The 27,509-nt window shown below is 31.5% G+C and overlaps 2 protein-coding genes, 1 non-coding gene and 1 pseudogene across 52 annotated transcripts; 2 read left to right on the top strand and 2 right to left on the bottom strand.

Moving 5' to 3' along the window:
* Positions 1 to 3,141: 3,141 nt before the first annotated feature.
* On the bottom strand, positions 3,142 to 9,021 carry LOC146900051 (uncharacterized). 50 transcript variants are annotated; one of them, XR_015024031.1, is made up of 12 exons: positions 8,732 to 9,021; positions 8,446 to 8,525; positions 7,044 to 7,137; positions 6,568 to 6,727; positions 6,057 to 6,372; positions 5,671 to 5,841; positions 5,488 to 5,553; positions 5,235 to 5,386; positions 4,606 to 4,660; positions 4,291 to 4,346; positions 4,102 to 4,196; positions 3,142 to 3,913 (listed from the first exon to the last, which is right to left on the bottom strand). It is a non-coding gene; the product is annotated as an uncharacterized LOC146900051 (transcript). The 50 variants fall into 50 exon arrangements; XR_015024021.1 differs by having other exon boundaries at positions 4,291 to 4,389; positions 5,671 to 5,780; XR_015024028.1 differs by having other exon boundaries at positions 4,291 to 4,393; positions 5,671 to 5,774.
* A 2,338-nt stretch (positions 9,022 to 11,359) lies between these two features.
* On the bottom strand, positions 11,360 to 12,653 carry LOC146900050 (cytosolic sulfotransferase 12 pseudogene; annotated as a pseudogene).
* A 1,343-nt stretch (positions 12,654 to 13,996) lies between these two features.
* Positions 13,997 to 15,564, top strand: LOC146900049 (uncharacterized). Its single transcript, XM_085736899.1, has 2 exons — positions 13,997 to 14,341; positions 14,920 to 15,564. The coding sequence occupies exons 1-2, from the start codon at positions 13,997 to 13,999 to the stop codon at positions 15,562 to 15,564; spliced, it is 990 nt and encodes a 329-aa protein (XP_085593025.1).
* A 5,345-nt stretch (positions 15,565 to 20,909) lies between these two features.
* Positions 20,910 to 27,470, top strand: LOC146900048 (agamous-like MADS-box protein AP1). Its single transcript, XM_085732427.1, has 8 exons — positions 20,910 to 21,402; positions 24,873 to 24,951; positions 25,350 to 25,414; positions 25,499 to 25,598; positions 25,716 to 25,757; positions 25,851 to 25,892; positions 26,920 to 27,035; positions 27,127 to 27,470. Exons 1-8 carry the CDS (start codon positions 21,218 to 21,220, stop codon positions 27,218 to 27,220), a joined length of 723 nt encoding a protein of 240 aa, XP_085588553.1. The 5' UTR covers positions 20,910 to 21,217; the 3' UTR covers positions 27,221 to 27,470.
* Positions 27,471 to 27,509: the final 39 nt, after the last annotated feature.

The raw sequence follows: 27,509 nt of genomic DNA, 5'->3' as shown, positions 1-27,509 counted from the left end.
AGGGTCCGTTTAGTTCGAAAGTTTTGGAGGGGAGGAAAGATTTTTAATTTGAAGTGTTTGGTTCAATTTTTAGAAGGGGATGAGAGGGGAGAGGAGGGGAGCAAATTTTATTGCACTGCCAAAATTATCCTTAGATTAATTTAAAATCTCAATATTATACTTATAACATTTATTATTATTAGGTTATATGTTGTATTATCTTGTAACAATTTTTATTATTATTAGGTTATATTATCCTTGTAACAACTTTTATTCCGTATTATTAACAATTTTTCTTTGTAACAACTTTTATTACTACTTGTAACAACCCGATTACTAATCCATTATTCCATCGTCTACATCATGTTGTTATCGATTACATCGTTATTGTTTCGTTACTTTATTATCCTTATTTAAATAAGTTTAAGTGTAAAACAGTAAAATAATTTTAAAATCTCTTCCCTCCCATTGCGAACTAAACACATTTTTAATTAAAATATCTCCCCTCTCCTCCCCTCCGTTAAAATCCCTTCCCTCCCCTCCCCTCTCGACGCTCGAACCAAACAGACCCTAAAACAAGTGGTCAATGAGGTTTGATAAATTGACTCTTACGCACAAATCTTGTTGGAAGACGATAACTTATCTTTTTTGACTAAAATATTTTTCGATAGAGATTAGTCACTTCTAAATATCGATGAATATTTCATACTCATAACACTCATAAAAAAAAAATAAACTTAATTACACTTTTGATCATCCAAATATCAATATTGTGTGATTTTAGTGTCTTAATTTTATTTTTTTAGCGATTTTGGCCCCCTTATACTTCCTTTTTTTTTTTTTTTTTTTTTATCTAGTAGTTCCCCATTTTACCAAAAAAAAAAATCTAGTAGTTCCCCACCCAAGTTTTCTCCAAATTTGCGCATAGGAGATATCATTTAAAGCGTGGTACCAAACTCTCCTACATTTTTTTTTAGGGAACTAGTTACAAACCCGTGCTTCGCACGGGGGTTAGCTACTTTTTTGACAAAATATTATATTGGACGGATAGATTGCGAAATGACAGGTAATTATAAACTTAGGATAATACAGTTAACCAAAAGAAGAGGTCGTCGGCTTCTTGATCAGAATGTCCTCAAGGAGAAATGTGCAAATTACGGAAAGTTGTTGTCCTTCATAAATGTGATGGAACATAGCGAACAATATTAAGGAAAACCCTTTTTGATAGATTAACGAAAACAATTATTTTGATTGAATTTGAAAATTTAATATGTTAGAAAATTGTGAGCACATGTATGAAAATGATCCAACTTTTAAGAATCAAAGAATGAAGACTTGTAGTTATTATATAATATGAGATTGAAAAGTAACAATGAAATCACATCAAAAAAAAAAAGTAAGTTCATTTCATTTCAATGAAAAGAAGAGACCTTTTGCCTCAATCCATCTGCTTATATCTAGCAATACAAAATTATTGCATTACAATTGATCAAAGGTAAAACCAAAATTTGCAACTAATATTGCTTGTCCATATACAAATTGAATATTTCTCTTCACATAAGCAAGTGACCTCTGGAACCATCAACATTCACATCAGTAAAAGAGTACGAGAGAAACATGTTTATCTCAACTGTAATTAGCTTCACTTTCAAGGCAAGAATAGTTTCAAGAGTGGATAATGCTAATGTTAATGCTAATAATGCAGAAACAGAAGAACAATTACTTCATAAATAAGCAACAATAGATTATTATTTCAAGTTACAACTCAAACAAACATAACTTAATTTACATTTGTAGATTGAAAGAGTGCAGCCATTAGAGTCAGAGAGAGTAGCTCAAAACGGCGAAGTGCTGAAATGAAACATGCCAAGATTTAAGGTTCAATTTACTAATTTACTATTATTAACAACTCTTTTAAGTATTAATCCACTGTCTTGTCCCAAGTCAACATCATAAACCAACCGACATGCTAGTCATATCTAAATTCGATACTAAATTGAACCCAATCGACATGAATCTCTAATGTGTATCTATTCGGACACAATCTCATCATGATTCACGATTCATTATAATGAATTACTACCTAAATGGCTGATTACATTTTTTTTTCAACTTTGAATAACCAACCACTTTTATTGGCAGTGTTACAATTCACTATAAAATTCGATTCACGGTATAGAGTCATAACCAAAATAAGTCAAAAAAAAAGGCATAATAATTTTTTCAAAATGAGAACTTGTTATGCTAATAGACATATACAATCTTCACTTATGATACATACATAGTAGAAATTCACATATTGTTCTTACTCATCATCAATATTTTCAAATATTTTTTCATTATAAAGTAAATAAAGGCAAACAGAGGGTATTGTACTGAAGAACAGAGACAGCATACAACACAAACTCCGGTACATCATAAATTGAAAGCATAAAAAAGGAAAACATATACTTTACTTTGGTTCCTTAATGACTGGGTCTATGGCCTGTGTATTGTGATTGGAACAAAATCACAATAAGTGATATTCAGCTGATAACTACCAAAAAGTATATGATGAAATTTTGGGTGTAAATAAAGATAGCCTTATATTCACAGTAAAGTAAATCAGACTCTTTGATTTACTTTGGTTCTTTAAAGGAAAACATAATGTCATCTGGACTGTGTGGGTATATGAAATTATACCCAAGTTGATCTTTTGATACTTTATTGTGATAGGTTTTTGCCATCCACTTATGTCGCCAAGATGATTATGTTTGTATGCATTCACAACTATAAGTAGAGTTCGCAGACCAAGGGTTTCATTTCAGGCTCTGCATCATTCTTATTATAATTCCTCTGCCAAGTCTACCCATCTTGGCGCAAGGACACTTGTGTTGCTTTTCTGGGTTATTGCAGTTTCTGTTAATTATAATTGACCATATACTTTAATGTATAACCATTGTTTTTTTGACTCAGATTTTATAACCATTGTTGGATTAAAAGATTTGAGTGTATATGGTAGAAGTGGGAGATAGGGAAAAAGAATGACCATATAAATCCTAATGGTATTTTTTTTTTATCAAGACCATATCATGGTATGAAAATTTTAAAATATTGTAAATAAAGGCAGCTAGCTATAAAGCTTCTAAAATACGTTTTGATAAGATCAGCAAGAAGTCCTTGTTCAGTCAATCTCCACTATTTAATATAGATCAACAGGAAGAGTATAGTGTCCTTGATGCATAAGCATATACCCCATTTGCATTTTTTTTTAAAGGGAGAAATATTATTAACGCCACCCTCGCAAGATGCAAGGAATGGACGAAAGAAAAGTACAATAGGTGCCGCATATAGACGGTACACCCAACCCATAACAGAAGCAAAAGCTAAACCTCCAAACCCCCAAAATCCGACAGAAGCAAGTTATGTGCATGTAATTCAGTCAAATGAGTACCAAAATACACAACCATAGCTCAAACTAATCACAAACTAACCCAAACAACCGAAAGACCCTAAGACCTCCATAAATCACCCGCAAATACACCCAGAGTCCATAACAGAAAATGAAAAAGAAACAACAGACACAGCTGCTGCCCCTCAGCAGCTATACGGACACAACAACACAACAGGTCCACGGTCACAGCAGCAGAGAAAAACAGCTGCTGCTAATTGGAAACCAAAAGCAGCCCCCCTCTCCCTTACGCCAGACAACCTCCAAACAGTTAAACCAGCAGCAAAAGACATTCCCTAGGGCACCAACACCATTCGTAAAACAGACACAGAGGCATAAAGATTATATCCAAAGACCATCGCCACGACAAAACGTTGATATCATCCACAATTTAGTCGAGATCCGGGTTGTGGCTATTAAACACTCTATTATTCCTAGCAAGTCACAACACCCACATCCCTTGAAATTATAAAACAGAAGCTGATATTATTCCCTTCATCTCAGCTTGGAAAAGAAAAAAGCAAACAAACATGCACAACATTAAATAACTTATTATGCAAGTAATTTAAACAAACTATTCATATGAGCAAAGAAAAGCACACAATGAGTTTAGATAAAAATTATATACATTGTGTGTTTAGAATTTAATACATAGAGAAGGGATCCTATTTGTTTGGGTGTTTAGAATTTACCTCTTCACCACTCATCATCAATATACTTTGAACCACTATCGAACTTCTACTCAAATTTTGAATTTAACTTTCAATTTCAAATCTTTGTTCTTCACCTGCACTTAGTAACAACAAAAGGGATTATAAATGTCCCAATAAAATCAATCAATGTAAAGAAATAAATCTAAGACCAAAATTACATGTTCAAACCTTTGTGGCCAAAAAGCTATCTCATTCCATGAGTCATACCAAAGTAAATGAACTTGCTGCAGAATAAGTGTGACCAAAAGGATCTCAACTTTCATTCTCCTTTCTCAAAGTTTACATTTCAAAATACAGGCAATCAATTAGCAATTTCTATACCTTGTGCATATCATGAATTTCATATATAATGAAATTTCGTATGATCAAAAAACTTTGTATATCATGAATTTTGGTGACATCACATGAGAAAGCCAGCAAATTTCTATAGTACTACCGTAGTGCAACATAGTTAACTTTATCAAAGGGCTAAAATGCTCATACTTGTAATAACTCTTCTCTCCACAACCACACGATATTCATCTTGTATTCTTTGTCTCTGCAACATAACATACACATTGATGAGAAACTCTGTCAAGATCCCCGAACTTTGTAGTCAAGGAACTGCAATTTCAAGGAAAAGTAAATATTTAGCTTCTTAAATTGTTTTTATCAAGTATGCTAATAAACATATACACCAAATAGTTAACTCTATAAAATGCAAGTCCAACATAAAAAAGATAACCAACAATTTCTTCAATTATTTTGCATTGATGTTCTATATTCCTGGATACTTGCCTATTTTCCTTTGAATTATTTTCCTGGTAACAAAGCATCCAAGTTTTATAAGAAGACTCCAATATTTTAGGTTGAATAAAAAAATAGAAACCTCATGGAATGTCAAAACTTCAGTAACAATTATCCAACTTAGGTGGCAAACACTGAAACAAATGCATACATGAATGAACCAAATCAATATACTATCTTCAAATTTCTCACATTAGATTCCATCAAATATCTTTACCTCCTATAAAAAAGGAATAACCAACAATAGTTTCACCTATCAGTTCTCTATTTTATTGTCAACTTTTACATAACATCTGCGAAGTGGGAAAATTGCTGTCAAGACAGACCTTCTGTTCGCTACTTGCTGGCAGCAGCGTTTGTTGAGATTGAAACAGCTTGGTGGCCACCACTTCATCCTTGTGCGCGTCTGACAGTGTTGTACCATCCCCCAAGTCCAGGTTCCCTTCTCACAGCCAGGCTTTTGTCTATTGTTTAGATTCTGCATAAAACATATCCCGGTTAACTATTTTTTATCCATATTTGAAATCTATATTACAAACTGAAATATGCTAAAACAATATTCAGCTAGCATCACATTACTTCTATGTTGATAGCTTCAATTTTTGCTTTGACCACATGTGCAATCTTTCCAACCTCATCAATATCCTTTTCCATCCAAGACAATTGTTATGATTCAGTAACCAGTACCAGTAAAAACTTATGAGCATTAAACAATTTGAAGTATCAACCAAAAGAATTACAGACATTGCCTTGTAACAATACCTTTCATGGCAGATGCTTTTGTAACAGCATTTGATTCCTCATTAGCTTCCGGCGAAAAGTGCTATTGCTATAGATCCAATTTTCTTATACTCCATGCGAAAATACTGAAACTTGAGTTGAACATCACAAAATTTGACATGCATACACTATTTTTTTCTCTTCATAATTACACTGCCATTCACATTGAAGTTAAAATTGATTGATTTTTCTAAAAAATATGATCATAATGCATCAGATTTAGCTACACAACTCACATCATCTTAATCAACAAATTAAAATATCTTTCAACACAGTCCAAATCACAATAATCAGAACTACGAACTATACAAATCAACTCAAACAATCATTCAGTTTCAAATGAAAATCTTAACTAAAAAAAAACTTACCATCGTTAAGGCACCAAGAGACTTGCGCTTCTTAAATACTTGCAGAAACAGAGGAAACTCTGCAAGGTTCTTTTCAGCACAGAGCCACAACAATGGCTTTCAGAAAAAGAGCAGAATAGAAACTGTAACAGCTACGACAAGGTACTCCAAACGTGAACAGGAACTCAGAGTTTGTGCTTGGCAACTCTAACAGTATACAATACATTGGAATGCTATAATTCATGTCTTACTATGGAGCAGACCCATCCTCTGGATGACTCATAAGCCTTGATATTCCGCCACAGCGACTATGTCCAATAACCAGGATGTTCTCCACCTGAAAAATGTAATGATTTTTTTTTTTTAGAAAGATATGGCGAAATTATGAGTATTGATGCAGCCTCATCCGCCGTCGAATTAGAGTCATAAACATTAATGTGTCATTAACTGTGGAATAGAAATTTAATTATTAAAAACTCTTCAACAATAATTTATATAGCAATTCATTTGTTTAAAAAATAGTGAAGTAGACCTGATTAAATGCAGGGTTGTACGAACTATGCTAACCTCTTGACATAATAGCAACAGAAATCTGCTAAGATGAATGTCTGGACAATTTATGAGATAAGAACCATCAACGGCCATAAACCATACCCCAAGGCAACCAACAAATGTCCATGGGTATCTACCACCTGGTGCAAGAAAGAGTATGTTAGTACAAGGAGACATGCGTCTACAGAATCCAAGCAAGCTACAAAACCAAAGTGTCGATGCAAAAACAACAGATATTGCATAGATTAAATTTCTGTACTAAAATTCAACATGGAAACCAAGCTCATAAACAGTAGAATCCTGATCCACACGTTTTATGGGAATCAAAATATTTGAAAAAATCTGAAACAAAAACGAATTCAAATCAATCCAAAGCTACTACATGAAAATGAAAATAGAAAATCAGTCATCTATATTTGAAATAAAAATGAACAGAAGCAGAGGAGTTTATGATACCTGGATTCCATAGGCGACTCATAAGTCCTCAGTCCTCATTACCTGTCGTGAGGTATTTACCAGAATTAAGTTCATTATCATATATGTTGTTTACCTGATTAAAGAAATTAGAGGTTATCATCAAAAGTGAAAACACCTTCTAAAATAAAGACACAACCGAAAAAATCAAACCAACAAATCAAAACACCTTTCTCTTAAAATCAAAACAAAACCCTAATAAAAAAATCAAACCCTTAAAATCAATAAAACAATTTTCTGGAGACATCCAACCTCTGAAGCCCCGATACTCCAAAAATGGTGAAGTATCGTATCCGACACGTATCCGATACCGATACGCCCCGATACGTCCCGATACGCGTATCAGAAAAGTATCGGGCAATTAATATTTATTTTTTTGAAAAACAATGACCGATACTTGTCGGATACGTCCCGATACGCGTATCGGAGAAGTATCGGGCAGTTAATATTTATTTTTTGAAGGAAAAAAATGACCGATACGTGCGGATACGACTAATTTGTACTCCGACACAACTTACTTATACTCCGACACCTATACTTCTGTCTTACATATTTCCTTTAAAAAAAAAAGAAAAATAAAATAATAAGAAATAAAACTACAAGTCTGGCAGCGCTATCAAAATCATATTGTCTATTCTAACCTAAAAAAATAGGGTTTCTCGTCACCACATAGCAATAGCTATTCTCTCTTCTAACCATTACCACTGATTGAATTCTACTCTGTTTCTCTTCTCTCTAATGTTACGTTTCTTCTGCTGTTTGTTTTCGATATAAATTAGTGTTAACTGTTAAGTAGTCAACATTAGACAAAGATGTTCTTTTTTTTTTATAGTACTTATGATGTTCTCTTTGGATGGTACTAATGATGTTTAGCTATATTCTATCTAATTTGTGCGGAAAAAATATGTAATTGTCACTTGTTTTGATCATTTTCATTAATGTGAATGTTTGTTTATTATCATTTTTAGTTATGTTTATACATTGTGCACTTATACTATTAATTTTAAATTTAATTTTTTAATAACGTATCGAGGCCGTATCGTATCGGGAATTTTGAAAATTTTCCCGTATCGCCGTATCGGTATCGTATCGTATCGGTATCGTGTCAGGTATCGGGGCTTCATAGCATCCAACCCTAATCACCATCGAAACCAAAAAAAAAAAAATTTGGAAAAACATTTTTGGATTTTTTGACCAAGTAATTAGTATTGTTATTGAGACATTACCTCAAACACTTGGTGAGTGCCACTCCCAACCCATTTATTTTTTACATCAATTCACTTTTTACATCAAACAAAAGTCATAACTGATAACTTATAAAGCAAAAATCTGAAATAAATAATTTGTTTAAATAAAATCACATGATTGAGAACAGAACAATTACCAGCTTTGAACAATGCATTCCCTTCTTCCTTCTTCTTTCCATCTGCATCAATTCTTTCCTCATCTGCATCAATCTTCTTTCTTAGAAAAATTTCCAGAAACCCAAAAAAAAATAACCATTGATTAAAAAAAATCTAGGAAAAAAACATCAATTAAATCAACAACATTAACAACATAATTAACAATTTCATTAACAATAACAAAAACACAAAAACCCAATCAAACAAAAAAAAGGGTATTTGTGGTTCAGCCAAATCAAAAACGAAAATTGAATAATCCCAACTCACCTTGATTCTCTGTAACTTCTGTTGATAGATTTGAGAAGAAAATGATACATGCAAAGCTTCAATTACTCAACAATGGAGGTTTTGTGAGTTATGGGTGAGAGGGAGTATGCAAGTTGAGGAAGAAGAAGGAGGATATGTTTTTCTTCTTCTTTTTCTCGTCCCCCCTTCTTTCTCCCGTACCCGTTTTCTCTTCTTCTCCTCTCCCACGACCTCACTTCTTTTCCCGTTCTTCTCACCCCTCTTCTTCTCTGTCCCGTTCTGTTTTCCTTCTTCTTCTTTTTTTTTCTTTTCTTCATCAACAAAAAAACAAATATATATAGGTAGGCAGCTCCCATTAATTGATTTACCAAAATGCCCCCAATAAGGGCAAAATGGTAATTTGCACGGACATGTATTTTCCTATCTAGTTTAGTAGACAAAGCTCTCCTACTTATAGTGACTTTTCTTCGAAAATTAAATTATAGAATAGAGTGTGTTTGTTTTAAATTTACCAAATTTATTCCTTGAAATAAAGATGAGAATTTTATTTCAAGATATTTAGGAAAAATATGTTTGGTTACCTTTATAATATTTCTAGGAACCATAAAAATATGGATTATAATAGGTAACTATATATGAATTTATTCTCATCTTTATGGGAACTTTCTTTATTCCCACCATTTTCTTTGGGAAAATTTGTCTATTCCCAGGAATATTTTATACCGGGAATAAAATTTAGTAAACTTGTAACAAACATATGCATATATATTTCGAACATTTTATTTTCAGGAATCAACAAATATAATTTGAAACAAACACAAGTAGACATTCTTTTCACTCTCATAAATGAGTTGATTTTTGACATTTTTAATATTTAATTTAAAGAAAAGTCACTCTATATTAATATGTGAGTTTTGTGCCACATCATTAAACGGTGACTCCTCGGTGTAATTTTGGAGGAAAATTCGGAGATAAACTATCAGATCACAAAAGGAACAATCATTTGGGGATAAAATTGCTAAAAAAAAAGGGGAACTAAAATCACACAAACTTTGGAAGTCAAAAGTACAGTTAAACCAAAATAAAATTTTTAAGCGGGTATTGAATTAAGATTTTGAGAGACAATTTTAACAAAAGAAGTCTTTGAAATTTAAGAGACAATTTTAACAAAAGAAGTCTTTGAAATTTATTTTTGTGATGGCCAGAGTTTGAACCCCGGACCTTGCATATATTATGCATTGTCCATACCAATTGAGTTAAGCTCACGATGACAGTTTTGCAGATTTAAAACACTATGTAGGAGTGCATTGATTTTAAGATCTTTTACAAAGATTATAAGTTTGAATTTTAATGAATTTGTAACACATAATCTTAATATTTCAAAGTACACGAACTTATATGATTTCAAAGAACTCCTTAAATTTTTAGTAAACATTCAAAATTATAGGTGTCAATGCAAACAAAAAAAAAAAACATCAAGTTGAATAAAAAAATATAAATCAATATAATTTTCTTTCGATACTCCGAGCTATATACTAGTCATTGTTATCTTCTTGATCATATTTTTCCAAGGATGCTTAAAGTAGATTGAAAAATCATTGTTATTACATCTCACATCACAAACTGGAGATAAAAATTGTTATCTTTTTTAAGTAGACAACTTTTATTTATGTTTGATGTTATCCGTGTGACGATTCATCTAAGAAAAATAATGTTCAACGACTGAAAAGGAAAAAACATAGCTATAATTTTTTTTTTTGACACAAAATTTTTGTAGAAATTGAAAGAAGTGAAAAAAAAAAATGGTCATTTGTGTGGTTGTGCATGAGGGAGGAGAGAGCATTGGAGAAAGAAGAGAGAGATATAATTGCATAAAACTAATAACAAAAGTCTAGGAGAAAAAGCGGATTAGGTACAACCATCATCTTAGTATCGTTAGATTAAAATTAGACAATTCAAATCTTAAGTCATTTTTTTTATTTAATATAAAATTCCGAGGTTAAAATATGCACATATCACTAACTCATGCATGACCTGAGAAAATTGGAGAGATGAAAGATATATAAAGGCATAAACGAAATAGAGATATTAGGGAGAGGAATGAGAGAAAAGATGTATAAAAACATAAAAGAAATTATAAACGAGAGAATTCATGGAAATATCATGATATGAGGAAAAACTTTTTAAAGCTAAAAACTCATTGAAAAGTCTATCAAAATCCATTAAAATCCATATTTTAAACAATAAAATTGAAATTAGATTTCTTTTAATACCAAAGACTTTTTTATTGTACTCATTTCGTTCGGTCAAAGTGTTGCTTTAGAATGGTAACACTAAATTAAGGTAGTGAATTTTTGAAGTTTATTTTTCCTATTATACCATTATTTTAATCGATCAATAGATTCATATTTTGTTAGCAACATCTTGTATGCAATCGTCTATTGACAACTATTAATATTGATTTGATGATATAATTTTTTAGGTTCATAGCTTCATAACAACTATGAGACAATTGCATAGCATTTGCAACTCAGCATATGTTTAGATACTTGCAACCTTTTCCTAAAGAATTATATTATTTCTAAGAGCTTCTTAGGTAGCAACCTATCTTGATATTTTATATATTGAATTTTAAATATAAGAAGTAGATCATGTTGCACTCAAATTTAACTTGCAGTAGCAAAATTAGTGGGATCAAATTCATATGTCCCGGAATTACTTCAGTAAAGTGTAAGTCCATGCTTGTCATAAAATTAATATGCAGTAGTAAAACAGTGGGATCGATTAACTTTTACACGAATGTATTCAAATATAAACGCTTTAAATTCAACGCAGAAATGAAACATACTCGATCTAAAAATCTCAACCCATGTGTAGCCAATTTACTTTCAGTGATAGTGTTTAACTGCTTAATCATTTCAGTTGTGAGAACATTTTTGCAATCTCCAACTTGGCCTAGGCGGAAAAAGTATTTGTTTTCCATATCAAAAGAAACTTTTCCCGTCTTATTGACCTCCAAGTTGCTCAGCTTTTCAAAACTACACAGATTTAATATATCATCAACCATACCTTTTGATTCCTCTTCTTCAGAGAATGGACAACCCAAAAAATTAGCAATCTCTTTCAAATAAAAACTAGGATTCATTTTCATTTCTTCATATTTCAAAAACATCACCTTCTCCGGCCTTTCCAAGCTTTCCTTCCAGTATCCCAATACATGCTCCCAAAACGGTCCAAAAGAACTCGCTCCTCTACAAAAACTCTCGAAAGCTTCTTGTAATGGAAGTGCTCCTCTACTTTGTGCTCTTAGCTTGTTTGTGAAATGCCAATGTGAAACAAAAGTGTCTTTAGGATCTCTACAAAGATACACCACCTTGCAAGTTGACTCTTTCACAGAATTTGGCAATGATTCATATGGAATATGTGTAGAGAAGAGTCTTGGAGCCTGGAGGTGACAATGAGTCGAGATCGGGAACAATATCTTTATCGTAATAAAGGTCATACTCCAAGAAGGGAACAAGAGAATGGAGATTGGAAGTGAGTAAAGGATGGTTGTTATGAATAATTGGATATTTCTTTCGGTTTAGCAAAGCATAAGTCCATGCTTTGAGCCAAGTGGTACCTGCTTTAGGAGTGGCAACTAAGAGAATATCGGTATCAAGGGCTTGAAAGTTCTTTTGACAAGATAAAACACCTTGGAGAATCCTTGTGGCAAGCCAAAATCCTTGGTATTGATGGAAGTAGGATGTAATCCATCCTTTTTCTAATGGCAATGTGGGTATCAACTCCTTGCATTCTTGCCCTAAGTCATATTCTTGCAAGTATTTTGGCACAAGAGAGTTTTCAACATCACTTAATTTTGCCATGGTGTAGATGAGTGCAGTCAAGATTAATATGTAAGGTTGGAGATAGAACGGTTTGGTCTTTTGAGATTGTTGTTGAATTAGATCACCGACCACAAAACTATCACCTTCTTAGGACAGCTCGAATCAAACCAATTGTAGAATCAATTCCAAAGACCTACAAGACGGAAAAAAAAACAATGAAAGTCTGAGACGCGCTATCCTTAAGGATTTTCCGCGTAATACGTTAATCCCCCGGGATTTAACAGATCCTTCTCGATGCGGAAACGAGGAAACAAAACTGACAAAGAAAAATATTTTCAGGAAGATGTAACCCAAGAAACTCATTCTATTGGAGAAGAGAAAATGATTTTTTAGAGAAATATGTGTGCTACTCAGCTTGTATAATGAACATGTTTCTTCCCTTTTTTATATGCATTGAATTGGATACACATGTTAGTTATGTGGCAATTAAATTGGTAAACAAAACCGTAAAATACTAGTAGTGTGGTATTGACCAGGTAGTGTGTAACGTTAATATTTGGATTGGAATAGAAACATGTGCATGTTGACCAAGTAAATAGCAACAACTAATAATGTGGTCAGAAGGCGGTTATAAAATTTGGAATTAAAAACATGTCTACCAAACCAAGTCAAATATTTTAATTACTAATAATATGATAATAATTTTCTATTATATTTTTTTGATATATCTCAATTGAAAATATGAGACACAAAATATTTGAAACTTTTGAAATATACTATAAATTTACAATATTTACTATATTATTTGTGTCATAGAAAAAGATAAACATTTTTTTTGACAAAAAAAAATGTAAAAAAAATGTTTATCTTAAAATTCAAGGCATGGAAACAGTGGCGGATCTTGAGTAAATTTTTTGGGGGTGCCAAACAACCATGACATATATGTAAATCAGTTTCAAGAAGTAGAAAAAATAATAATCTGCCATCGTGGTTTAAATTGTTTGAAAGCACCAAGTGGGTGCAGGTTCGAATCCCTGCTAGCATATTTTTTTGAATAGAAAACGTAAATACGAGAGAAAAATGTAAAAAAAGGTGGCGTGAGTGTCGAACTCGCGACCACTGGGGGGACTGTAAGGCTAGCTTACCGCTGCAACAACTGAAAACATGCTGAAATAATATGCCTAATATGGTATATATTGAAAACCCAGGGGATGCCATGGCACCCATGGGTCTCAACTAAGATCCGCCACTGCATGGAAAGTAAAACATCTCCCAAAAGCAGGAAGAGAGGCACTTAGCAAATTTGTTGCTCAATCAATCCCGACGTACTATATAATTTCTTTTCTTTTACCAACAACTCTAGCGGATGAACTCCAAAAAATGTTGAATTCATTTTGGTGGGGCACGAATCGACATTAATGGAAAAGGAATTAACTGGTTAAGATGGGAGAAGGTGGCTATGAGCAAGGAATATGGTGGCATGGATTTCCGACATATGTATGGATTTAATTTTGCTATACTAGGGAAGCAAGGTTGGCGGTCAAAAACCAACCAAGATACTATAGTTGCTCGAATTTTCAAAGCTAGATACTTTTCAAGGGGGGATTTTGTGAATGCTAAATTGGGTCATAACCTAAGTTTTATTTGGCGTAGTATCCACGCTTCACAAGTAGTGGTCAGAGGAAGTCTCAGATGGCGGTTGGGTAATGAGTCGAAAGTTAGGGTGTGGTCTGATCCTTGGATTCACGATGGTGGTAACGATTTCGTGACAAGTCTGGTTGCCATGGGAACAGAGGATATGTTAGTTAGTGATTTAATTGATCATATTGAACATATATGGAAGCATGACATATTATTAATATGTTATTTAACAATAAAGATGTGCAACACATAGCAGCCATGCCTATTATTGATGAGGTGAATGATGACAAACGAGTTTGGTTGTTTACCCCTAAGGGGATTATAGTGTTTGCTCTGCGTATCGCTATATCATGGAAACACTCGTTGATAATAGTGACTTGCGTGTAGAGGAAAATTGGACGAAACTTTGGCAACTTAAAGCACCAGAAAAAGTGAAGGTTTTTTTATTTTTTTATGGAGGGTCACCAAGGGATGTCTAACAACGCGATACCGTTTGCAAACAAGAGGCGTTTAATGGAGCGAACGGTGTGTGATGTGTGAGAGGCCGTACAAAAACATTGACATGTTTTCTTTGGTTGTGATCAATTGGAAGCAGTATGGGAAGCAGCAAATCTGTGACACATCATCGAGGAGAATTTGGAAATTACGGATGGTTTTGTATCTCTATTTTTCCAGCTACTCGAGCAACTACCTCAATAACAACGTCTGACTTTTGTCATGACTTTATGGTGCATATGGAAGCGAATAAACAACAAGCTCTGGAGTGATATTGATATAAGTCCTCGTATGGCTGTCCATATGGCGTGCGAAACCTTATTGCAATGGCAGCAAGCTCGTCCAAATAAGGGTCGTAGCGAAGAAGAAGAGAAGAACAACAACGGGTCTTTCAGACATGAACAAAGTAGATGGAGGAAACTAGAAGAGAGGAAGGTAAAGTGCAATATCGATGCAGAAATTTACAAGGAGGAAGGCTGTTACGACATTGGCATGTGTCTGAGAGGAAGACATGGCGAATATATAAAAGCTAGGACAACTTGGTTTCCAGGATTCCCACAACCTCACGAGGCGGAAGCAAGAGGATTAAAGGAAGCAATAAAGTTGCTCAGTAGCTTGGGTTTGTCTAATGTGTCTATTGAACTTGATTGCAAGCAAGTGGTTGACGACATCGCTAGGAAACTCAATACCAATTCCATGCCCGACGCTATTCTAGAGATTTGCAAAGCTTCTTTGAGAATTTACCAAAACTTTAAGATAAGTTTCATTAGGCGACAAACAAATAATGTTGCCTACTTGTTAGCAAGAGCATCATTATCTTATGCTAGACCCCAAATTCATGATCACATGTCATCTTGTATTGAGACAATTATTATTAATGAAATGAGTTGATTTTGTTTTGTCAAAAACAAATGTTTATCTTTTTTTACAATTTAAAGAAAAAATTTAAACATGATTTGTTGGGTTTGTTACAGTTTAAAGGTTATAAATATTTATACTTATAATTTTAATCAATTCAAAATTTTATAAAAAAAATACAGTTTATAATTTAGACGTGTTAGTGCAATAAAAAGAACAAAAAGATATGTACGTATTTCCGCTTTCCACTGGTAATAATCTATACTTCTACACTATATATAAAGGAAACTATCCCTTTTAGGTTTTTTGGGATGACTTTCTCTTTCAAAAAATGCACTCAATTTTCAAATACAAGTAACACATGTAACAAATAGATAAGAATAAATTTAAATATTAAAAAAATGTAACAAACACGATATCATTATAAATATGTCTGGTTTTTATTCCTTTATCATTTAAAAAGTGTAACAAACTAGATGAGTATATTTATACTTTCTTTTTCATTATCCAAATTATACCCTTAAACAACTTTTTCTATAATAAAGATTGTTGTTGGTGTCATTAAAAAAAAGTATTTAGATTATATTTTTCTGTTATATTATATTATTGGTGTCATTGAAATAGATAATCATGGTTAGTTTAGTTTATTATAACTTAAAAGCAACAAACATTTATATTTTTAGTTTTAATCAAAATTTCATAAAAAAAAAAACATCATTTATAATTTTCAAACGTTAGTGCAATAAAAAGAGTGGAAAGACGGGCACGTAAGCGCCTATCTTTTCGCTAGTAAAAATAATAATAATGCTTCTAAACTCTTTGGGCGTGTCACATTAAATCCATAATAATCTTCTTATCACTATAATCCCTATATGCACATTTTCACTCCTAATTCTGAGTATGCATGTGTAGGATCAAAACTAAATTTCAAATAGGATTGCTCCACCACTTCATAAAAATCATTAACTATCAAAAGCATATCCACACTTCCAAAAAGCATAATACAATTCCATCACTTATAATTCTTTCCCACAAATCAGGAATTCAATGTATCAATAGAAATCTATCAAAAGAAATCAACAATTGAAGATAAGATACATTCAATGGCTTAACCATTATAATATAATGTTTGTGTCGACTTCAAATCAATCATGGCAGGACAATTATCTCCAACCAAAACTACAAACCATGGAAGCAAAACAAATTTACTGACTTCAATCAGATCATAACAACAAATCACCCTTTCAAAACTAATATATAAAAGTATATAATAGAAATATAAGGGATATATACTACCTATCTACACAATTCGAACCTCAAAACTCGGTCTTCAGCTTTAAAGTGATCGAGGTTGATCTAAAAAAAGAACTTTAAAGTGATGGAGTATAAAAAAAATGAATACCTCATTTATTCGCCTTAAAAGGTGACTTCTAGCCACTATACTAATTAACAAAAAAAAATTGCTTATAAAAAAATTATGTTTGTTTATTTTTATTTTGTATAATCGTATAAAGTGTTTGTTTTTGTTGAACAAGCTAAAATGAAATTATATAACCAAACCAAAGAGCAGTTCCCAAGCACAAGGTGTGCCTAGGAAACCACTACAATACAACAAAGTATGTTAGTAACGGAAGGTGAACACAATATTAGTTAGCCAATGCCCAAACAAGCTAAAGGGCTTGACCACCACCTCTGCGTGCCAAAAATAAACATGACATTTTTGGCTTTCAACCACCCTAGAGATAACAATTTAACCTTATCTAACAGACGGTGAACTAAGGTTACAACATTATTGAACAGCCGACTGTTTCATTCATTCCAGACAACCCGAGAACACAGAAGTCAAATTAACTGCAGGAACGAACGTTTAGCTTTACCAGGATCTGTCATATAAGTAAATTGCAACAAACGAACATTATAAGTGTTTGTTTTTGTATATATTAGTTCACACATTTTTTGCCTAAAAAAGTACCAATTAATTTCAAAACAACATGGTATAAAGTTTCAAGTACTTATGAGACAATATTAGTTAGGGAATAAGGTAGGGGATTAGCTTAAATGCCCATAAATGCATTAATGGAAAGACAAAATGAAGTATACGATAAAAAAGATAGAATAGGTAAGAAGTTAAACCTAAATATAAAACCATTTCAATATTTGGTGGACGAGAGGATGGACCAGAGATCAATACTCGTGGGTTCATGGCGGCGTCAGACGTAATGTCCTCATCCGTACGATATTGACACTGTTTAGTCCATCAGACACACTACAGTTCCAACCAAGCACAGAAGAGAGAGAATCCAAAACCAAAACAAGAAAAAAAGGAGTACTAGCAAAATACACTTGCTATTTTTATCTATATTGTCTTTTAAATTCACTTTCTATCCATTAATTTATATACAAATGGGTCTGCTGTCTTTTCCAATTAAAAGTTGTTCTTATGAGATATATGGTTTAATATTTGTCAAAAAATATTTATTTATTATCTTTATTAATATTTGGTGTTTTTTGTACTTTTTAGGGCTTCTATATATTACCCTCAAAAAAAAAAAAAGGCCTTCTATATATTTTAAATGGCTTTGGTACCTCTTCTTTGCCCTAATTTTTATTTTATGTTGTTTATTTTATGTGAACCAAATATTTGTTGCACTTTCTTTTTATTTGTGAGCTAAACATTTTTTTAACGTCTTTATTTCTAACGCAAAAAAAATGCCATGAGGAAATCAGGAAAAAAAGTAACAAGTTACATCAAAAGTAGGAAATCAATAAAAGAGGCAAAATTGTTGCAGGGAGTTGAGGTACATGAACCGCGCCTCAGTGTTGGCAGAGGGTTCAATCACCGCATCGAAGACCTTTAATTAGTTTTAGCATTAATTATAGGTCGATACACTTGTGTGCTGTTTTCATTTTTGTATCACCCGTTTGGGGTTGACCTACACTCTTGTGTGTAGTTTTACTGGGTTAGGTTTATGTCCCCCCAGTTTTTATGTAATTTTTTTTCTTTTTTTTAATAATATTTATGAGCATTGGACAAAAGATTAGAGTGGGTACCAACTTAGTTGGGAGCCACTATTTTTTTTATGTCATTTTGCTCTTGCCTTATAAAAAAAAAAAAAGAGGCAAAACAAACCCCGTTACAATTAGACTTCCAAAGAAAAGAGAGGATTAAACCACTACAAATGATAGTCAAAAGCAAAATTGATGTGATTTGCTTTCAGCCACCAATATGATTGAAACTTATTCTTTTTCAAGAAGTTGTTGTAACTTGTCCTCATTTTGCTGAAAAACCTGAGTATTTCTTCCACGTCAAATTATCCAGACACATGAGAACCAAATGAGAAGAAGAACTGATAGAATATTTTTTTAAAGACCACCTAAAGTTCCAAATTGAAGTAAATGTTTGTCACATGAGCGGGATGCACCATAATAAAACCAAGTCAGCTAGAAATATCATGTCAAATTTCTCAAAAAAAAATCGCATCATAGAAAAAGATGATCAATATCATCCACTTTACCACATTTGTGGGTTAAACATTCTTTTTTACTTTTCCCTATTCTTTCTAATAAATTTTGGTGTTAAAAAAAAGGAAGTAAGAGCATAATTGAATTTGAAAAGATTTACCCACTCTGTATTTAATTATAAGCTTCTTTATTCAAATCAAATTTTGTATATATATATATATATATATGCACATTTCCAAATTATTGGAGATGTATATTATAATTTTTTTAAAATATATTTGTAATATGTAATTCTACTAATTTATATTTAAAATAAAAACATCTACACAAAGGAAATGTGCTTATTTTCCCCCTAAAACTAGCCAATAAATGTATTGATAATTATTTTGGTGCCCCATAAAAAAAATCAAAATTTCAAATTGTTGCATCCTCTATTTTCCTTGACCTTATAGTGATTGATATTTTTGTTCGTTTACTAATAAGATTTTTATTTTGATTGCAAAAAATCAAATGGATAGCAGCTATTTTTCTAACATGTAGTGTGTACACACACACACACACACACATAAAACAAGTGGGTGTATTCTAGCAAATGCATGTGAGAGTTGCTAACTTACACCCACTTATTTTTTAGGAGTGTTTTAGCAACATGCACCTCAAGGTGTATTTTTTAGTTATATCTTGCTAAATTACTCATTCTAAAAAACAAATGGGTGTATATTAGCAAATCCGTGTGTGGGTGTGTTGGGGGGGGGGGGGGGGGGGGGGTCAAGTAACCTAGTAGCTATAATTTCACCCTTTTAAGATGAATAAGTGGGGTGACTGAAAATCGAGGGGGGGGGGGTCAAGTAACCTAGTAGCTATAATTTCACCCTTTTAAGATGAATAAGTGGGGTGACTGAAAATCGAACTCCAACGTGAAGGAGATCTTTACAAAATTAAGCGCATCTACACAAAATTAAGCTCATAATCTTCCTAATAATTTGTGATTAACTGAACTTTCATTAACCATTTAAGATTAATGAAAATCATACCAAGTCATTAATCTTAAATGGTTAATGAACTTCAGTTAAACACAAATTATTAGGAAACTTAATTTTGATCAGGACAATAATTGATCATATTACGAACCTTCAGATCAAACTCTGGATAGTAGGGGGCCTTTACCTCGAGAACCAAATGGTTGAAACAAAAATAAAAATCTAAGTAGGAAAATTAAAAACAAACAAGAACAATTGCTTTTTTGAGTTATTCTTCCATCTATTCATTTGATCTTGGTTGAGTATCAACAACCACCTTGATTAATTTTATGCTTTTTATTGAATTTAGAAGTGAATTTGTCAAAGTAATTTTTTTGACTGTGTTTGTCAAAGTAAATTAAGTCTTAAAAATAATAAAATTTTCAATCATAAAAAATTAAAATAAATTTATCCATAAGAAAATTTATATCAGGACATATTTTATATAAATAATATTTCAACATTAAAACAACCTTTTTTTTAACAAAAGGTTTATATGAATTGAATTTCAGAAACTCATCATATCATAACAAACATTAATACATGTATTGATCCAACAACATTACGGATAAATAAACTCGTTATTTACTAAGACAATATAAATATAACCTTAGAGATATGCTAAACTAGATACCCATATATATCTTTTATTGGTCCAATATACACTTGAGTGGCAATATCAAACAAATAGTAATAGAGTTTTCACCAAAAATGATTATGTCCTTAACATTTGAAGAAAAGGAAAGTGAAAAAGCAAAATAAGAGATATGATTGTTGTGTGGTTGTTAATAACCAGGGACAGCAACTTGGTAACTGACTAACCAATCGTTTGTCGACAACACAACATTATCAAAAACAACTCTGGTTTTTAAATTTCCAAAACCAGAAACCACTTGTGTCCCCAAACCCCTATCTTCACATCACAATTTTTTTTATTTATAATATAATATAATGAATGATAGTAGTAGAACACTCACACTCACAGATGTGGTCTCTCTTCAAAAAACTTGTCCAGAAGAAGAAAGACCCATAAATTAACATTCTCTAAGCTATAATAGAAAGGCTTTTAAGCATATTTCTGGGGTTTGTTCCCTTTTACTTGTTTGGGTTTTTCTTGGGAAAAAAAGACATTGCTAGAAGAAGTAATTTAGGTATAATAATATAATTAAAGCAAAAACAATTTCCTAAAACAAACATCACTAAACATGGGAAGGGGTAGGGTTCAGTTGAAGAGGATAGAAAACAAGATCAATCGTCAGGTTACTTTCTCTAAAAGGAGAGCTGGACTTCTCAAGAAAGCTCATGAGATCTCTGTTCTTTGTGATGCTGAAGTTGCTTTGATTGTCTTCTCCCACAAAGGAAAGCTCTTTGAATATGCAACTGATTCTTGGTAAATATATATTTTTTTATCATATATTATCCAAAACAAATTATATATTATTATATACTACGCTACTAAATATTGCACTTTATATATTATTATTACTCATTGATATATAGATCTTTTCATTGCTCTTAAAAAAAAAATATAGATCTCTATCTCTTCATTTCACTGATTATTATTAAATATTTTTGATATATACTTTTTGTGTATATCATATAAATCTCTATTTCAAACACAAAATAAATTTGTTTCTTCTGTGTAATCATTAGTTGATCTATGTATGCATATAACAATTTTTTTCTTGAGTCAAGGATTTTCTAAGCCTGTGTTTTTTTTTTTTTCTTCCAATATTCATACCTTTTTATTTTTCCTTCTTGTTCTCACTTGAGAAGGGTTTGTATATTTTGGGTGCAAAGCTAAAGGAGAACATATGCTTTCTTTCTTTGTTCTTTTTCCTTTGTTTTTTGTTTAGATCAAACAGTGCAAACCTAAAGTATGTGATTTTTTTTTTCAAAAAATAAGAAAAAATAACGTAGAGGGAAAGCATATAGCTAATTTTTATTTTTAAGGACAATAAATGTTCTTGTATATGTTCATATATACTTCTCTCAAAAGGGTTTGTATTTATTTATGTGTAAAGTGAATTAGGCTTTTTTACTCAAATAAAGGGAATTAGTTGATCTATATAGTTATCTAAATAATTTATTTTTTTCATTTAGTCAAGGATTTTTTAAGCCTGTGTTTATCTTTTCTTTTTTTCTTTCAAATTTCATAACCTTGTTTTTTCCTTTTTCACTTGAGAAGGTTTCTTTTGTTTGGGTGCAAAGCTGAAGAAGAATATATGCTTTCTTCTTAGTATTTCTTCCAAATCTGATTTGTGGTTAGGTCAAACAGTACAGACCTGATACTAATGGTTTTGTCAAAATAAAATTAAATAAGAAAAATATTACAGGACAGAGTTTTATGGATAATGAATGTTCTTATGTCATACTTCTCTAAAACATGTCCTTTCTTTTACTGGATTTATTGCATTTCCGTAGTTATTTAAGTTTGTTCTTTACATATTTCAGTCATCATATTTTTTCTCTTGATAAGGAAAAAAAATAAACTTAATTTTTTAATAATCAAAAACATGAAAGCATCATTTCAATTCTAGCACTTTTTTTTCTGTGTTTTGATTGTTTGTTTTTAATTTATTATCTTTTTTCCTTTTTTAAAAAAAATATTTATTAAATGTTTTTGTCGCACACCATTTATCATGAAAAAAAAAAATTATATATCCATACTTGGTAGAAAATTATTGCTTAGATAGACATTTATCATGAAAAAAGTATTATAGCATACATGATACACGGTCCTGTAGAAAACCCTAGTTTGATTTTCTTCACGTATAAATAATAATTTTTTCAAATACCTTGATGAGGTGCTTAATCTTCTGGAAATGACAAAGTCAGTAAGAGTGACAGTATTTGGTTATTACTTGTCACAACTTCATTTTGGATCTCCAGTCTTATCAATGCAGAACCTATATAGAAGCATCATTTGCTGACTTTACTTTTAAATTTTTGTTGTACTTTTTTTTTTAATAAAACAAGTCTTCTGAAAAGTTGATGATTTTCTCCCTATAGTATTGGCTGTAATCAACACGTATTTAAACAAACCAGGTGTTGTGTTCACTTTGAAGCTTAAGTCCATTCAAAGCATGGAAGCAAGAATGTTGCATGCTTTTCTGTTAAATATAAACAGGACTTATATTCTTGCCTGGCCTCAACTTTTAGGTGCTTCGTGTCAATGAATTAAACAAATGAACTTCTAGTTTTTCTTTCAGTTCGATTGGACGGTTCAGAAATTCTGTACTGATTTTGTGTACCAAATTTTTTGTTATAAAAGAATGAAAAAAAATTACATAAGTAAATAAAAAGAAATACATTTACAGAAGTTCTGTTATTACATACATTGATTTTTTTGCTTAAAAATAACGACAATTAAATTCCATGAGTACATTTATTCTGATATTACTGATATTGAACAATGTTTGTTAAATTGAGTTTTCAACTTCAATTGTGAACAATGTTCTCATTTCTATTTAAGATAAACAGTTTTTCTTTTAAGTATAATTTATACCATATAAAGTGGATTTTTTTTTTTGTGGATAGATTATAATGTGGATGTTTTAATTATGCTAATTAAAATGAAAAAAAAAAATTAAATTGGAAACTCCATTGTCATTTTGTTTGTTGGATTTTTATATTAAATTTTAGGGATTGTCTAATATGAACCCGGTCCAATGGTGGACACTTCTACTACTTTTGTAAGTTTTAATAAAATTATTATCTTTGTTCTCAAATTTTTATTATTATCAAATTTATTTGTTACTGAAAATGATAAAAGCCTACCTTTAGACCATTTTTTAGATGTTTATGTTAAACACACCCTCAATTTTGTGATGAGTTGAGAAAAACATTGTAAGCTTGTATATAGAGGTATTTTTCTATGGTTACAAACATAAATAAATAGTGTTTGCTCACACACACATAACAAGGTTTTTCCTCAAAATACTAAATCATTTTACTATCAATTTCTTTTTTATTATTACTAAAACTCTTTTAATGTGTGTGTCCAAACACTTTTCATTTATGTTTGTGACTATAGTAGAATTCCTCTTGTATATATTTATTATACAATGATTGAATTAAACATAGATTTATTTTATTCTTGTAGTCTAATTTTTTTTTTCTTTTCAAATTGGCATGGTAAATTAGCAATACATCCTCAATTTGCACTTCAATTTTTCTAAAGTGCTTGCGTATATAGTTAGCATAATTTTATTAAAGATCTTCTGAGTGTTTATTTGGAGGGTCTTTAATTTGGAGTGAAGACCTCAATGCTCTCTAGTTTCTTGCTTGGTTTGTAATTGCATTATATTTTGGCCCCTTGTACCCCTATAAATATAATTAATTGCACCTTTTCTGTTTAATAAATATAATTAATTATATTTTTGTTTAATTGTACCTTTTGCGGGGGGTTTTGCTTGGTTTTGGTGTTTATTTGGGTTAAGAGGTTTGTTTTTTTATTGGTGTTTAAGATGTATGGTGTATGCATTTCCTTTTTGGTGTTTCATCTATATACGACGCTCTTTGCTTTGTAGTTTTTATCTTACCGGTCCCTGTTCGTCTTGAACAAGACTTGGTTATTAATAAATTTTGCCCAAAAAAATAATAATACACATCACACTATAGATTTATATACCAATTCAGTCAATCTGAAGGCTAAAGTGGAAAAACAATTACAACATGATATATTTTGTTAATTTGTGTATTATAAATAACATGCTCTAGCTTGTCATGATTTATCATTGGCATGATTGATAAGACTTTGAAATAAGGTTGTCATATTGTAAGTGATTGATGAGCTAATTAAATACATAATAGGTTTATTAATTCAATTTTTTTTTTGTTGTAATAATCTCTAAACAGCATGGAGAAGATATTGGAGCGCTATGAAAGGTACTCCTATGCAGAGAGACAGCTAGTTGCAAATGATTCTGAGTCACAGGTTTGTAGTGTTTAAGATTTTAAACCCATTATTAATCGAAAACCAAAATAATAATGACGATATAGTTTTAAATTGTGGTCCGCAACTGCAATTGTGTCGATAATATAAAAGTTTTAGAAGTCTCAACATCGGCATTACCAATATCAAGGCTCGCAACATAACCTCAACCTCGACCGTAATTTATAAATCTAGAATAAACAACAGCAGTGGTAGTATAATATTGGATTATTGACAAAAATTAATAACAAAACAATTAAAATTTCCTTACTCAAAAAAAAAAAAAATTAAAATTTCCTAACTAAACAGAAATTAGAAAAGAATTCTATCACTAATCTGATTTTGAAAGATTCAAATGTTCATCAAAATTATGTAACTAATCAGTTTATTAATTGTGCCAGGGAAATTGGACCATTGAGTATACACGACTGAAGGCAAAGATTGATCTTTTGCAAAGAAACTATAGGTATATTATTTATGATTTATCTACTTTGTTGAACTTTCAACATTCACTAGTCACACTGAATTATTATGACACTAAACCCTATAGGCACTACATGGGAGAAGATTTGGGATCAATGAGTCTCAAAGAGCTTCAGAGTCTGGAGCAGCAGTTAGATACTGCTCTCAAACTCATTCGTACACGCAGAGTAAATATATCTAATATTACTTCTATACTTGATCAGTTGCATTCTTTATAATAAACTATAGTTGTTCTTTGTTGCTGATTAATATTGAAGTATGTATATTTACTTTGGTTTAAACAGAACCAACTCATGTACGAGTCCATTTCAGAGCTTCAGAAGAAGGTACAGGCTCCAATCTTTGTGTAGCCTAGGTTTATGACATACTATAACTTGATTATAGATAATCAAACTGACATGTGCTCTCCTTTGGTGTAGGAGAAAGTGATTCAGGAGCAGAATAACATGCTTGCAAAAAAGGTGATTTAATCAGCCTTAATTATTTCTTTTTATTTTCTTTTGTGCAATAGGTATTCTTTAATTTACCATTGGTTAATGCTGCTTGATCCGGATATGATCATTTCTTGGTACAATGGTAGTGATATATATTGTTTTATATAGCAATGTAAAACTACTTTGATTTGATGATTCTTGCAAATTATATGTATGTTTTCCTTGTTAATTAATTATGCTTAAAATTATAAAATGGTCAAATTTTCAATATATATGACTTAGTGAGGGTCCCATGTAAGCTTAATTAACTATTTCATCCATCCAACACCTTTAATTATAAGTTTGTTTGATACTCACAAATAAGTAAATGTAATATATATGGGAGCTTCCCCCTCCTTAAAAGGGAGTCTAAAGATTATTTAAAAAAAAAAGGGAGTCTAAATATGGACCAGTAGATATTTACCTAAAATAAGAGGTCAAGATAGGGTGTATCTAATATAAACCATAAAAAAAAAGTTTCAAGATTGGTCTTTTATGAATTTTAGTAAAAATTTATTTTATAATAATGAAAAATGGAGAACACATAAAATATTTAATAAAAATTTATTGAAAATAGTAAGATTCACCTTTGGATCAAATTCATATTATGTGCTCCGATCAAAACATTTTATTTTTTAGATAAATGAAAATATTACAATTTGCATGTAAAATACATGTTGAAACCCACTATAGCATGTAGTCCATTCAGGTCCACCATTTTGGATTTGGATCATATTAGGGTTTCCTTGCTATGGGATTAATTTCCCTTCCTTTGTTACCACTCCCACTATTAAGTAAGAAGCAATTGTGTTACTCAAGCATTAATATGGAATTCAAAGTCTCAAACTGTGGTGGGTTTCCCTATTCTAATGAAGCTATGACAATCTATTCTTACTTTAAATTTATGCAAAAGTAATAATCGTTTATACTTTATGATATGATATGAATAATTAATCAAGGCTAAGATTCTTCTTTTTATGTTGCATGACACCTTTTGGCCTTAAAATAATTATAGATCAAGGAGAAGGAAAAGATTGCAGCTCAGCAGCAGGCACAATGGGAGCACCCAAACCATCACGGAGTTGATCCAAATTACTTACTACAGCAGCAACTTCCAACTTTGAACATGGGGTGGGTAACATTTCTATAACATGCATTATTAATTGTCCTTCATTAGTATAGTTACTAATCATAGTAAAAAAAATAATAAAATTATTTGCAGTGGCAATTACCGTGAGGAAGCACCAGAAATGGGGAGGAATGAACTTGACCTTACCCTGGAACCATTGTATACCTGCCATCTTGGATGCTTTTGATGAAAACCTTATTAAAGGTGGATGGTATTTATCAATATATATGTGGCTCTATGTTTTGTAGTTTCCCTATTTTGAAGACGCTAATAGTGTATTTGTAAGCTTAATTATAACTTGATTATAAAGGGTATAGACTCCTAAGTGGAATTAAGCTTTTCTATGTACTCTATTAATTATTTATATAGCTTAAAGGCAAGTCCTGTAATGTAATGTAATGACATTTGAGCTGATTAAGCATTGACTTTTACCATCAGTACAAGGATCAGGTATTTTATGACGGTTTCAACCGCTA

The sequence above is a fragment of the Medicago sativa genome, chromosome 8 (assembly GCF_051527215.1).
Source record: "Medicago sativa cultivar Bolivia chromosome 8, Bolivia_mono, whole genome shotgun sequence".
NCBI lineage: Eukaryota > Viridiplantae > Streptophyta > Magnoliopsida > Fabales > Fabaceae > Medicago > Medicago sativa.
Note: the sequence above shows the minus strand (reverse complement) of the source record. Positions and strands in the feature narration are given on the sequence as shown.

Excerpts from the sequence above, each read along its gene's own strand:
- LOC146900049 (XM_085736899.1), top strand. The coding sequence starts at position 13,997 with ATGAGCAAGGAATATGGTGGCATGGATTTCCGACATATGTATGGATTT. Across the intron at positions 14,342-14,919 it reads TGGGAACAGAGGATATGTTA|CGAATAAACAACAAGCTCTG; the intron begins GTTAGTGATTTA and ends TGCATATGGAAG.
- LOC146900048 (XM_085732427.1), top strand. The coding sequence starts at position 21,218 with ATGGGAAGGGGTAGGGTTCAGTTGAAGAGGATAGAAAACAAGATCAAT. Across the intron at positions 25,599-25,715 it reads AACTCATTCGTACACGCAGA|AACCAACTCATGTACGAGTC; the intron begins GTAAATATATCT and ends TGGTTTAAACAG. Across the intron at positions 25,758-25,850 it reads TTTCAGAGCTTCAGAAGAAG|GAGAAAGTGATTCAGGAGCA; the intron begins GTACAGGCTCCA and ends CCTTTGGTGTAG.